General features: G+C 40.5%; 1 protein-coding gene across 4 annotated transcripts in view; it reads left to right on the plus strand.

Moving 5' to 3' along the window:
* Positions 1-15,516, plus strand: part of abr (ABR activator of RhoGEF and GTPase) — a 110,802-nt gene that overhangs the window by 5,347 nt on the left and 89,939 nt on the right. For 2 of the 4 annotated variants that reach the window (XM_029518600.1, XM_029518599.1), the window contains exon 1: positions 14,958-15,018. The exons of the other annotated variants lie outside the window; for them this stretch is intronic. In XM_029518600.1, coding sequence (XP_029374460.1) covers positions 14,958-15,018 — 61 coding nt within the window. Of the gene's footprint in view, positions 1-14,957; positions 15,019-15,516 lie in introns of those variants that run through there. 4 annotated transcript variants of the gene reach the window in all.

Raw genomic sequence — 15,516 nt, forward strand, 5'->3', positions numbered from 1 at the left:
GCCTAATATCCTGAAAATTTGAAAATTATTAGGTGCAGAAGATGCCACTTTGGCGTCTGGATATTGTGATGGGGATTTTTCCCAATGGGATTTGACTTCATTCATTTATCTTCTACCGCTTTTCTGTTTATGGGTAGGGTGTACGAGGGCAGGGTACACCCTGGACAGGTTGCCAGTCCATCACAGGGCCAACATACAGAGAGAAACAACCACTGCCACAGGCAATATGCAGTTACCTATTGACTGGATGTCTTTGGACGGTGGGAGGAAACCGGAGTACCCAGATGATTGGGGGGGCGGGGGGGATATATATATATATATATATATATATATATATATATATATATATATATATATATATATATATATATATATATATATATATATATATATATATATATACATACACACACACACACACACACACAGTTGTGTTCAAAATAATAGCAGTGCTGAGTTCAATTAGTGAGGTCACTGATTATATGAAAAGAAAAAGGTGTTAAACAGGTGGCCCTTATTTAAGGATCAAGGCAACTGACCCTGCATATGCTGGCTGTGCATTTGTCCTAGAAAAACTGAGTAAAATGGGTCACTGTTCAGAAGAAGAGCGTTCTTTGATTAAGAAATTAATGAAAGAGGGGAAAACCTATAAAGAAGTGCAAAAAATGATAGGCTGTTCAGCTAAAATGATATCAAATGCTTTAAAATGGCAGTCAAAACCAGAAAGGCGAGGAAGAAAAAGAAAAACAACTATTCGAATGGATCGGAGAATAACGAAAATGGCAAAAGCTTTGCCAATGATCAGCTCCAGGAGGATCAAAGAAGATCTAAGATTGCCTGTGAGTACTGTGACAATCAGACGTCTATGTGAAGCCAAGCTACCAGCAAGAAGCCCCTGCAAAGTCCCATTGTTTAAAAAAAAAAAAAAACAAAAAACAAAAAAAAAGACGTGCGAAGAGGTTAGAATTTGCCAAAGAACACATTGACTGGCCTAAAAAGAAATGGCGTAATATTTTGTGGCCTGATGAGAGTAAGATTGTTCTTTTTGGGTCTAAGGGCTACAGACAGTTTGTCAGACGTCCTGAAAACACTGAATTCAAGCCACAGCACACAGTGAAGACGGTGAAGCATGGTGGTGCAAGCATCATGATATGGAGATATTTCTCCTACTATGGTGTTGTTATCGCATACCAGGGATCATGGATCAGTTTGAGTACATCAGAATACTGGAAGAAGTCATGTTGCCATATGCTGAAGAGGACATGCCCTTGAAATGGGTGTTTCAACAAGACAATGACCCCAAACACACCAGCAAGCGAGCAAAATCATGGTTCCAGACAAACAGAATTCAAGTAATGGAGTGGCCAGCACAATCCCCCGGACCTTAATCCCATCGAAAACTTGTGGGTTGACATAAAAAGTGCTGTTCATGAGGCTAGACCAAGAAATGCAGAGGAATTGTGGAACGTAGTACAATTGTCCTGGGCTGCAATACCTGTTGACCGGTGCCAGAAGTTGGTCAACTCCATTTACCGCAGATGTGAAGCAGTCATCAGAAACTGTGATTATGCAACTAAATATTAGGTTATGATTCTCAGGAAAGTTGAACCTTCAAGTATTATTTTAGTTTATAGAGTACATTTTTGAGTTTGTAAAGAAAGATGTCAACACTGCTATTTTTTTGAACATTATATTTCTTGACTTTCTTTAAAATATTTTCAAATCCAATTACTTTTTCCAATTTTCTTGCTTCAAAATAGAATGTGCAGTGTCTCCAATGCATTTGTGTTCATTAAAATGCAATTTATTTGACGAATTTATACTTTTACACTTTTTAAAGACACTGCTATTATTATGAACATAACTGTATATATGGTTTCCGATGCTGATTCACCATCAGAAATTCACAACCTAAGGCTGGCCAGTTAGCATGCTAACATCAGTGGAAGAAAGGCAGTGATAAAAGTAAAACAGGGCTGTTTGATTCTTCATCAGTACAAGGATTTATTTAGACCAACAATTCAGTTGTAGCTTTTCTTTTCTGAGGCCAATATATTGCCTCAGGGAAGCTTTAATTTTATACTGTGGTTTCCGAAGCTGTCCAGTGATTTTTATTTCATGCTCATCATGAATGGAGGTCCATTTCCTTCAAGTATGTTCTTGTAATTGAAAAAAAATTGCTTATCACTCTTGTGAAGTAGTAGTGAGATCAATGGGACAAATGTTCACATTTTTCAAATCTAAAATCTCTTCAAAGAGAAGGCATTCAAAGGCAGTCCAACTTAAAATAGTATTAATGGTCTGATTAGTATCTGTTTCCTTGGTGATGAGAAGCGTTGCTGTAGTTGAAGGAGGCAGGCAGGATATCTCTGATGAGATGTGGGTTTAGCACCATCATTGCTTTTTGTGTAGGATGAATGCATGTTTGTATTTGTATGTGCAGAGACCATGACCTCTTCTACTTTTTAACCCAGAGGTGTGAAATGCAAGGCCAGAACTTGCAGAGCAAATATGCAGGGATTGCCTGTGTCATCCTCCTGTAGTCTGCTGACGTCAACACCCACTATAGTGCGCTGATGAAACTATAGTGGGCGTGATAAATTACAACAGCGGTTGAGGGTGCACCTGTCAAATAATACAAAGATTTAACTATGACTTAAATTATGTGAGTGGTTTGTGGGATGTACAATGTAGGAAAGTACTATGTCATACAATTCTTAAAAAATTTAATAAATGCTGTGGCTACCAAGTTAGTGCTTTCACAAAGTACAGTGAGTCTGATGCTGACAACAAAATGAACTAAATAAACCTTTGTTAATGGTGCTTGACTTCCAACCATCTTACTATTTATGGGACATTTCCACACTGCCCTTTGTATGTGTGTTTACCCATTTCTAAAATCAACAAAGGCGTTGACCTCCTAAGGGTCTATGATTAGGGACATAGCTGACCTGAATAACCCCTCACTCAACCCCAATGTCCTGAGTCAACCTATTGTATTAAGAAAAGCTAGACAAACAAACTGAGCCACTCACATACTCCTCCACCTTTTGGCTAAGAGCTAGGATTGTAGACTGTGCAGAAGCCCAGGAAGTGCAAGCTCCTGTCTTCATGTGAAAGTTTCTCAGTTCAAATCAAGTTGTGCGTGCTGCAGCAAGAGATAGGGTTTTCTGTGTGTGGTGGTTTTCCTGTCAGTTAAATGATTGAAACGGCACAGTTAAATGAACAAAATGCCTATGAGTCTTACAAATGATGTAAATAGTCACTGTTTCAGATTGTATCAGAAATGAAGGAAAATCACATGAATATGAAGAATGTGGGAAAACACAGAAGGCATTCAGTGAAAATAACTCCTCCACTACTCCCCCTCAGTCTCCAAACAGAATATAGAGAAATAGACTCACCTCATCCTGTTCTCTGTGTATGGGTACCAGATTATACACTTCCTCAGGGAACTATGATGAACACTGTGATTCTGAGCTGAACACACTGTATTTTGGTTTCTTACGCTGTGGATAGTACATATTGGGTATGTTATATAAGACTTGCTGGGACTTCAATCTGAACTAATAATTTATGATGAAAAGTTTGTGGGGGGCGTTTAAACTGTTGGGTTAGGTGGGTGTTTGCATGTGGGTGCAGTACATATAGGCGCACAGATCCCTGAATTCATCAGTGGGTGTATATGGCTGTATATCATTTTATAACTCCCTTAATATTGTGCCCCTATAATTCTGAAAACGTCCTAATGTGTCTAATATTACAGAAATGGAAACCTATGAAATTAATAAGCAGTGAAGATATTGAAACTGAAATTATTGTTTCCTTCATTCATTTTATTCAGGCATCCTGTTCATTTTTGTTCCAAATATATGCATTTGAAAATTGAATATTTTAAAGTCAGTTTTTATTTTATTCTTTTTTTTTTTTTATTATTTAATTTAATTTAATTTCATTCTAAAGCTCTATTAGCTCTGACCAGCTGAAGAAGCCGTGCTGTTCCTGACTGACTGACTGAAAATATTGTTAGCACTCATCAGCAGTGCCTTGTTGCTAAGTTGCAGTTTCTGGTGCAGATAGGTTGTATGAGTGCGAACTGGGTTAGGCTGTGAGTAAAAAGTGAAAGATTGAAAAGAGTGACCACAAAGGAAGACTCAAATATGTTTGTAATTAATATACTACTAAAGTAAATGAATAAACCAGCCAATGTTACCTACTGCAAGGATATGTGTTTCCACTTGTTTACTGAGTCATAAACAATCCCACAGCCAGGTAACGGACTTCCTGTGAAGCATTTGTGTTGCTCAGCTGCATGAAAAATGCTGTACATATTAAGTTTGATTTGATTGGTCGGTAGCATAAATAGCCTTGTAAAGCTAGTGGACTGAAAGATATATTTTCTTTATGGTAGCAACAGGACAGTTCATTCAGAGTTGAAGTATCATGTTTTAGGGTCTTTGCTAATAGTAAGTGGCAGAGAGACCAACAGGAAGTTGCACCATTCTCTGTGTTTGCATTGAAGCCGGGACACTGAGATAAAGTGGGACACACACACACACACACACACACACACACACACACTGCTCATCCATGCTGCCAGTTCATTCAGAATTACTTACCAATTTTTAAGCTAGGTTTGGTGAAACTTGTAGCACAGGGGCATGTGACCACTTATGCCAGTGTCATAAATTTGATACTGAAAAAAAAGCTGGAGGCCATTTAATACATTAGAAAATAAAGCCATAAATTAAAAGTTTCTTACTTTCTTACTCAAAATTATTAAATACCATTTTAGAATGACATTACATTATCTAATTTTATGTAGTGGCCTGCTCAGCTAATATTAAATGTGTTACCTTGAAACGCAAATGAAGATATTGCAGTAATCACAATATTTGACCAATGTTTCAGTCATGGCAGCATGGTGGCATAGTGGTTAGCACTATTGCCCAACAACAAGAAGGTTACGGGTTCAATTCCTGGCCTGGGGCCTTTTTGTGTGGAGCTTGCATGTGTGTGGACAGGTAGATGGAGAGGTGCCAGCCCACCTCCAGGGCACTGCTGGGGTGCCGTTGAGCAAGGCAATGTCCCCTGAAAAACTGCTCCAGGTGTGCTGAGCAATGGCAGTACCTTCGCTCTGGAACCTCTTCACACATTGGTGTGTTTGCATAATATGGGGCCCTGTGTGTGTGGTTATCTGGGGGCCTGTGTATATATATATATATATATCTCAGAATATAAATGTAATTAATTGTGTCTGTATAATGACAGTAAAAGATTCATCTTCTTCTCCTCCCTGTGCCATTGTGGGTTTCCTCCGGTTTCTTCGGTTTTTATCCCACCATCCAAAGACATCATGTTTGGGTTAATTGGTGAATCTAAATTGTCTTTAGGTCTGAGTGTGAGTGGTACGAGTGTTCCTCCCTGTATGTTGGCCCTGAGATGGACCGGCGACGGGTCCAGGGTGTACCCCACCCTCACCCAATGTGAGTTTGGATTGGCTCCAGCACCACCTGTGACCTGTAAATTGAAAAGCGATAGAAGATGAATGAATGAGAGGAGGAAATAAGTATGCAGCATCAGCAGAAGGAAGGTGAATACACTAGCTGGCCAGTGAGATGCATTTTCCAGTAGGGAACAGCTACTGACTCAGGCTGTGTCAGAGGGCCAACTAAATCTTTATTTCTGCTCCTTGTCTATGTTGGGGAACATGTATTAAATCTGTCTTTTTTGCATGATTTCGAGAGGCTTAAAAGTCTAAAGTTTAAACTATTTGATAACTGCAAGATCCTTACTTTTAAAAATTAAGCAAGGCTGTGTACTTGGGTTGAGATGCTTATTTGTTGACGTGTTTAAATAAATGGTCCATAGCAAAAAGGACAAGCAGGTCTGTTACACACCACCAAAATGAAGGATGACAGTAAACAAGTTATGATCACACTCCTTTGTCCCTGAATGTAAGCGCTGCCATCACCCTGCTGGTGTGTGCAGTTCTCATGGTGACAGTTTTGCTGTGTCAGATGGCAGCCATGTTAGACCACAGGAAAAATATTTTTCAAGAACTGTCCTGCACCAGCACCTCATAAGAAGACTTCATGTCACAGCAGGACATGGGGCTTTCTGTGCCCCCCAACACAGCTTTTATTTCTCTGCACTACAAGAAATCATTCTTGCCAGACTTTCTCACCCTGCCCTCTGTGCTGCAAAAAGGCTATTTCTGTAGTCAGCTACACACTGGGAATTAATGAAAAATAGGCTTTCACTGAAGTAAAGTCTGTGCTTCTGCACAACCATATACTGAGATGTGAACACTGGTAGTAAGAACGCGATTCAGTCATCTGGTTACTATCCCCAGGATACACTTAGCTCCACTCATCACTTTCATTTCCTCTAGGTGGAAACAGATGGACAAGTAAATAGATAAGTCAATGGAAAGTTTTACTTTGTAATTGCATATTACCCATTTGCTTATACTACTACAAATACTGTAAAAAAAAAAATGGCTTGCTATTTATCTGGTTGAAAGTGTTTGTAGAAAGAGATGATGAGAGATAATGCTCATACTGAACGTCATTCTGCTTGATACAGGCAGTAGATAAACAAGTCTACAGTACTATGTACAGGCAGAGTATTATACAAAGTTCAAACTGTTTGCTCAGTATTGTAAGAATGTTTATAGGATCAGACACATTGCATTTTCTTTTTTGTTTTTGTTATGACTTCTATTTTTCAGACAATAGTGTCGTTATTTTAATGGCTTTTACCTTTTACTTCCTCCTGGTGTCAGAGCCACTCTTTTCAGTCACCCGTTGCTTTGTGCAGCTTGTTAGTTGTACGGGAAAACTTAACTCTGTTGGAAAAAAGTGACATGAATACATATCCTCTGCAGAGACCAGGAACCAGAGCATGAAATATTCCCTAGCGATTTTATGACGTTTATTCTGGTTCAGAAACAGCTCAAACATTTATTAACAAGCTGAAAACAGCCTGACCTGAATGAAGGGAGAGACATTCTGAGCGTCAGTCTCATGTGTCAGTAAGTGCATGTCTGCCTTTCTGTCCTGATGAAACAGTTAACCTGACACGGGAGGTGTGGTCACTGGCCAAGCAGTCCCACTGCTGCTGCGGCGTCAAGCAACATTTCATCAGTAGCTGAGCGTACAGAGCCCTTTGTTTTCACAAAAGTCTTGAATTTTCTTTTTGATTTTGAGGATTTGAGAATCATTCATCTATCTTCTTCTGCCTTTCCATTCCCCGCAGCCCAGCAACATGATAACCCACATTGGGCGAGGGTGGGGTACAACACATAGAGACAGAGAAAAACAGCCACTCACACTCACGCCAACACTCAGACCTAGGGATAATTTAGAGTCACCGATCAACTTAAACATGCATGTCTTTGAACAGTGGGAAGAAACCGGAGTACCTAGAGGAAACCCACCCAGGTTCTGGAACAGAACCCGCAACCTTCTTTTTGTAAGGCAACAGCACCAACCACTATGAATGCTGCCCATTTGTGAATCAATTTGGCAAAATACAAGGAATAGATAAAATCTTGTGGTGACCTTTCAGTTCCGCTGTTATGTTCTTTCTCTCCTATGCTGCTCTATCCATGACATGTCATATACTTCAAGAGCAGGAGCTACCCAAAGGTAAAAAGGGGAACTATCCTGCATGCTGTATTTCTCGTAATGCTACAGAGAGGCGTGAGTGAAGGGGATCCAGAGAGATGGTGGGATAGAGGATGCTGACACAGCACCCTCATGTGGACATCTGTACCAATGACAGATGGCCTATAGTGTGATTATACTCAGTGAAATGCGTATGTTTGTCTTTTTTTTTTTTTTTTTTTTTTTAACTATCATCAAAAATATGATTGTGCATCTTGTTTCAAAGAGGCACATCACTAGTTTTACGCATGCAGATCAGTCAACTGATCATTAAGGGTCTTACTCAATCAATCATGGGCAGACTTTTTTTGGAATTGTGACTTTTGTGGCTCAGGAGGAGCTTTGTCAACAACTCTGGTGAGAGGTTGACCCACATACATATCCCACCATATGTTTGCTTCATTTTGTACACTCTTCTTTTATTCTGCTTCTTGAGAGATTCATGTTAATTTGCTGGGGAGTGCATTAAAACATAAATAGCTAAGGATGCTTCAAAACAGTGACAAGAATTATGTGTCAGCCTTTAATGGATGGTTGGTGACTATTATGTATGGCAATGCTAAAAAAGCTAGTCTGACACTGTTAAAAAGTAGCTGAGTTAGTGTTAGTCCTCTTCTCAGGCAGAACTAAATTCAAAGGCCTTTCAAATATAAATTGCAGAGATCTGATATATGATATATTGGTTTGATGGTGAAATCTTCCTCTTACATTGGTCACACCAAAGTCATCATGGTTTTGCAGTACCTAAAATTATAACTATCTTTTCCTGTGTTGGCAAAATTGAGACACTAGAGTGCAGTAGTTCTTTATTTAGACATCACTGAGGATCTCATTGTCCACTCTGCTCTGTGAATGGTCTGTGTGTCACTGTAACACTGTGTCGATGGCTTTGCAGTTTAAGGCAGGCAGAAGTAAGTTTGTTATGTGAAAATGGACACTGATTTAGCGGGACAGAGGGAGCCATCTTATATTCTCTTTATTTCAGTCAGCCAGTCAAACCTTCACTGCCACTTTGATCCGTGATGTGGAGAAACATTAAGACCTGTTTGTGCTAGAAACCCCATCATTCATTAATTTATCTTCTATTGCTTATCCTTTTCCGGTGAAGCGGGTGCTGGAGCAAATCCCAGTTTTAAAATGGGTTGTGGGCAGGGTCACCAGTCCATCGCAGGGCCAACCTTCAGAAACGCACAAAGACAACCACTCACACTCAGACCTACAGACAATTTAGAGTCACCAATAAAACCAACCATGCATGTCTTTGGACTGTGGGAAACCCATGCAAACTCAGAAAGGCCCCAGGCCCGGGAACCGAACCTTTTTGTTGTGGGGCAACAGCACTAACCACTATGTTGCCATGCTGCCCAGAAACACAACCAGCAACACAAATTACAAATGAATGTTTGTGTGTGTGTGTGGAACTGAGGAAGGAGAGGAGTTTTTCTTATGTGGTGTCTGTCCAATCACAACATGATTCAGATGATTTCCACACTGACCTCAATAGATCAAAGTGGATTCAGCTGGCATTTGATGAATACTCCATCTCTATCGCTCTCTCTCTCTCTCTCTCACTCTCACACACACACACACACACACTCTCACACTCCTCATTTTTTGTCTCTCTTTTTGACACAAGTAGGCTAGGTATTATTTTCTGTCCCACCATAAATCAGAAGCTGGTTTAATATAGAAACAGCAGACACAGAGAGAGAGATATGTCACAGCAGTCGGCTACACAGATAGACAGGTCGATCCACATAATTGGATGGTGGAGGAGTTTTGGGTAAGGGAGGATGGAGAGAGGGGGCTGGTCTAGTGCAAATGAGGTGAGAGGGGATCTTGTCTGCCAGAGCACATGCTGTGATGCCCAGACATAGATGCACATGAAGGAAATACCAAGCTTGATGAAAGGTTAAGTTGTCAAGCAAAGTGTTACAAGAACAATTAAGGTCAAATACAGAGTCTTATTTTAGCACATACAGCCATACAACTAGAGGAAGAGGTGTTATGCATGAATGGAATTAATTGTTGGTTGAATGACTTAATGTATCACACACATTTTCTTATATTAAAGTTTGAGGGAAAAAATTGCAGTGACAAACACAGAGGAGAGATAAATGACTGAGATATTAAGATCACAAAAAAACAACAACCCAGGAGACTTTTCACACCATTTGGCTTAAAAGCAGACAAAAACAAACAATGAAAGAAATGAAACGTGCCCCACATTTTTTTTATTCAGGCATTCCCTTATCACAAGCAGGCATTCATCATTGGTGCACTCAGGGCTTTTTAATAATGCATAGTCATTGCTCGTCCCTGCTGCCATCTCCCCCAACCCCCAAAACAAAGCAATGTGCCACAAAAAAACAAAACACAGAGAATACTATCATCCATTTTCAAGGAGTGTGTTTACTTGGAAGAGTTCTCTACACAGGTGGAAGTGGTGATTCAAATACCATAGTAATGATACCCTTGTTAGGCAGGAAGCTGAACTTGAGTTTTAAAAGAATTTGGTTGTTGGTGTGCATTTAAGCGTTTGTGAAGAGAAAAAAAAAAAGAAAATCTAGCAATATCCACAGAATCAGTCATGCACGTTTGTGGGGGGAAATATATTTCAGTTTTTATCCAGATGCATGGGACTTAGAAGTGTAAAAATCTATTTGGCAGCTTCTTGGCATTTCCAGGCCAACCTATATACTGATGTGATCTACAACACAGTAATGTAAATCTACACCGGCCTGGTTGATCAATCTATCTCTCACCTTTGGAAGTGAATGGTTGTCGATTACTTCTAAAGTAGCTATAGACATAGCTATTGCTGTTCAGAGTTTTTTCATTGAAACTAGTGGAATAAAAAGAAACAATAAATAGATAAATGAGAAGACAAATTCACAAGGGCATCAAATGACATCAGTGAGAGTTAGCATTTCTTTGAAGAGAACAAGTTATATTCATGTTACAGTACCTTTTTATAAAAAAAGGGAAATGTAATATATAGCATGTCACTTTACATTGGAGTCATCACATTAATCTTAAACCTAAAAAAAAATCTGTCCAGGGTCCAGTATCTCATCCAACATAACTGCTCTGTCAGTATTATAAAATCTCTCTTTCAGTAATACATTTGCATTTCTCCACAAATCATATTTGACTACAGAGTCCAGCTTCCGCATTTGTAGAATTGACTTCTTTGCAATTAGCAATCCAAGCAAGGCTGTAAAGCTAGCTGCTCCGAGAATTGCAGATCTCCTTCCCAGATTTCTTTCATTTTGATTTCTATTTTTAATGAAAACACTGGCAGAAATAGAATATAATGTGCAACAATAGATTTCCATATTAGTTGGATGAATTGAGTATTCTGGACAAGTTTGACTGTCTGAACGAAAGCAAGTGTTTAGATTTAGTCTGATGGTGACCACGTCTGTTTTCTCTCTTTGAAATAATTTCAGGTGGTCTAAATAATTTGGGCATTTGTGGATTGTGTTGTGGTTTCAGTGTTTCATTAGGCCACTACACAAGGGATAGCTGTCTACTTCCTGTGTCAGCAACTTGTGTGTTGTAGGGAGGACAATTGTACAGGGGTGGGCTGTTAGAAGGGGCAGATCGAGCTTGTAACATTTCCAGTTTACATAATTTCATCTACCAGTGTTGCACTGCCAAGCCGAGGGGGACAGAAGGCCACTCACACACACACTGCCCCTTTGAAAGGCAGCTGGGTGGTGACTGAAACATTAGTGCTATCAACAGACCACCCCCCTTAATCATCCCTCAGGCCACTGTTGGGAAGGTTGGTGGGGCAGGGGTATCTGGGTAGAAAAGGAGGCTGGAGGGGGAGGAGAGTCGTAGGTAGCAGTTTTATTGGCTGGTGGGATGGTATTCTGCCTAATTACAGACAGACAGACAAACAGACAGTCAGACACAGACGCTCACCCATGCACACATACACACAGCCCAGTCTGACCACTCAGCTTCCCTCTAGAGTAGATAGCAGAAAAACTTTAACTTCTGTAACAAACACATGCCAGTTTGTATCTGTTGAGATTTTCCAAACCAAGACAAGATCCATGATGTTTTTATCCACTTTATGTTTTGACTCTATGAACACTGTCAAAGTATTTTTTAAAGCAGGGAATAAAGCTTTTTTACACCCTCTAAATGTATCACATTACAGTTTTTCAATAGAAACAGCGGTGTGAATAATCCAATTTCCTGTGTAGGTGGTGCAGAAGGCCTCCAACTGAATTTTGACTTGTAAAGCTCAAACATGCAGTACAATAATCTGCTGCTGTCCTTTGTTAGCATGGTGCTCACAGTGACATGACATGCATGAGCAAAGGAAAGCATTGATTTTCCCCCTTTTTGTGTTCTAGTCTATATTTCCTGCTCTGTGGACAAATGATGTCCTGCATTGCTGTTTTCCATTGTTCACATTAGTTACACACACACACTCTTGACTCTTTACACACCTGATCAAAGACTGAGCAATTAAATTTTACACCCCACCTGCTGTGGAGATGATCTGTTTCACATATGGAGGCATTTGAAATCATGAGGGATCTTAGCCATCCACTCAATCCAACTACTCCGCTTTTATGCCAGCAGATACAGAGTGGATAGTTGTTGCTTATTGTTGACCTTTATAGAGAATGAACTATTAATGGTGTGAGCTTAATTTTATTACGTAAGCAGACTGCTTCCCTCTACCACACATGCACTACATCTGCTTTTACTTTGTGCCTCAACCAACTGTGGAAACGTGCGTATGTTTGTCCATGTTTGCATCAAAATGTTTTCGAGACAGTTAGTAATGCCCCTTTTATTTCACAGCTGGACTGCATCTTAATATTTGATAAATGCTGCTTTGTGACGCACCAGGTTCACATAGTTTGTGCGTGTCTGTATACTTGAGTTTGCCACACATGTCATTTCTTTGTTTGGCTCTGCCCGTTGAATGATTTGGCTTTGTGGAGGGGGTGGCAGGCATTTTTGTTTCAAAACCAAAAAAAGGTAACTACATACACAGAATTGCGCAGATTAGTGGAACAGTGTGACTCAGTGTGTCTGCGTGTGTGTGTCTGTTTGAGTGAAAGAGAACCACCCTATTGTCCCAGATTTAAGACAAAGGATGTCTAAGGCTGCACAGTACATATATCCATTTTTGATGAACTGCCACTCACCAACACTGTGTTCCTCTCTCCTTCTTGGCTTTCCCTTTACATGAATGTGTGTGTTTTTGTGAGTGCCATACCAATGTAATTTTCATCCTTGATAATGACACATATTTATTACTAACCCTGACAATAAAGATAAACTTGTGAGTGCTTCCATTAAATGCCTTGACACACACACAGACATGACCTCTGCCTAGATGGGCTCTCTCAGTGCCCTGTCGTTTCCTCCAGCTGGCACATTAGAGGTCTGTAGTCAGACAAAGAGCAGTGCTCTGAGCCCGGTGCTCTGCTTGCCCAGGGCAGAGAAGGAGGAGGAGAAGGGGGAATTGGTGGTAGGGTTCCTCCTGTCAGCCTTTGTGTCCTAATTGAAGTTTTTCTGCGTCTCAACCCACCCATCTTTCCTCCCCCATGCTAGTTATAGGAGGATGAAGGGGGGAGGAGTGGCCCTTACAGGGCTGCGATGGGAGGGTATCATATAAGGCTTTGTTGCCACTGGCATGATCGTCGTCTCTGATTGTGCGTCCTCAATAGCACATATGTTCATAAAGATGGAGCTGGGTCTGATGAAGAAGACTTTTCAAAATCAATGTGACAAATTGGGACATTCTTAACTGCAGGATGACAAATTGCTGATCTGTTGGCTTTCTGACTTGACAAAGTTATTTTGTAACCTGCTGTGTTTAGTTTGGGGAATGTTGGAGTTGTTAAAAATGTTGATCCAGCCATTGCTCTGAAAGTAGCCAAACACTTATGTCTGGATGAAGTGATAGAATAAAAAAAATGATAATTTCATTTAAACTAACTCTGTTTGCTTTAGCACTGTATCACTATGCTGCATTATGTCAGCTTGGGCCTGCCTGCTTTCTTGTTTTGTTTCATAAACACGTGGCTGTGTTTGCATGTTGTGTAATTCGTAAACTTGCGCCTGTTTGCATGAAACCAAAAAAATTTAAACTCTTCATTTTGCTCACACCTTGCCAGGGGAACGACTGACTATAGGTTATAATGTGACATCTGAACCAGCCACTATCTATTTTTCACTGAAACACTGATACTATTTCACACAAAGCAGCTCATTGTTGTGTGTGTGACTGTCAAAAGGCAATGCACTTCTGACTATCATGCATCAGAAACCCTCAGACAATTGTCATTAAGAGGAGGCAGCCAAACCTCTTACAAAGAGAGTGTGCAGTGTAAAAACCTCAGATTTGTAAGTTCAGGGCTGGAAAGGATTAGACACGGACCACTGTACCAAAGATGCATTTAAGTATCTGTAAAAATGTGCTCCTAGTTAAAATTTTGACTTTCACATGATGTTTCATATTTATTTAGAAAATAAAAAAAATCTGATGTACATCCAGACATTTACCTATAAATTGCTTATGGTCTTTTGTTGCATGTGACGGGAATTTGTGTGTGATTGGGATTTTCACTCTACATTACAACAGTGTTTTTAAGTTGCTTTCTTTTTTCTTTCTTGAGTAATTTTTTTTTTAATCTCAGTGAGATTTTCACAGGGTTAAATAAAATGAAATGAAAGAAAAGATGGAGAATTTAAGCTTTTAAGTGCTTGCACATTAAAATGAAAAAAATCAGTCAGTAACTTCACATTTTACCCAAGCCCTATTAGTTCACAGTCATTATGCATCCCCTCTGAATTCCTGCCTCAAAGAGAGAGAGACAGAGAGACAGAGAAAGAGAGAGAGGCTGATGAGCTATTTGCGCAGAATCAAGGGAGAGAGAGAGAGAGAGAGAGGGAGAGAGAGAGGGGTGGTGGATGTGAGTGAGTGAGCAAGCCAAAGAGAGAGGGAGTGCTTCTCCCTTCCCCTAGCAACGGTCGCGGTGGTTGTATCCAGCCTGTTGTTTTCTTGCTCTGTCACACACACACACACACACACACACACAACGCTCAGTCACATTGCTCGTCTGTCTGTTGGAACCCGAAGGTCTTTTGACATTTTTTCCAAATGATTTTATTTGCTTGCTCCTGAGAGATGACCACTGTTCTTCAAGGATAAGGCAAAGGAAAGAACCAACGTGAGCAACAGCAACAGTGAGGGACTGTAGAAATAAGACGGAAACAGAGTGAGAGAGACAGGGAGAGAAAAGGAGGATGGAGCCCCTCAGTGCTCATGGCCTGCCCCGGCTCTCCTGGATCGACACCCTCTACAGCAGTATGTATCCCTCCATCCCTTAATCCTGTGTAGTTACTCCGCTCCTTGCTCTGCTTCCCGTCTATGCTTGCGCTCCTCTTTTCCCTCTAGCCATTTTCCCCAGCACCCCCTCCCCGACAGATCTCTCTTCATCTCATGGGCTGTCTGTTCGCGTTACAGCTGGGGTGCCGTGCACACAGACAACACTTTGAATTTTTTCAGGACTCCCAATTACAGTGCATCACTGTGGCTGTCCATAACAAGATGCTTAACCCCCATCCACCCCCTCCTCTTCCCGTGTTATTCCTCTGCTCCCTGATAGTGGTAACAACTCTAGGTTTCTGCTAAGGATTGAGTGAAGGAGCCCGGAGAATTCCTGGAGATGTATGGTGTGGGAGAGAATGTCATGCTTACAAGCTTGAAGAACTTTATGTTCTTTCCTGTAAAGGACGCACACTGCCTGATGCTGAATATTTAATCATCTCCACATTGTAGACTTCAGACTGCGATATAGATAGA

This window comes from Echeneis naucrates, chromosome 14 (assembly GCF_900963305.1).
Source record: "Echeneis naucrates chromosome 14, fEcheNa1.1, whole genome shotgun sequence".
Taxonomy (NCBI): Eukaryota; Metazoa; Chordata; class Actinopteri; order Carangiformes; family Echeneidae; genus Echeneis; species Echeneis naucrates.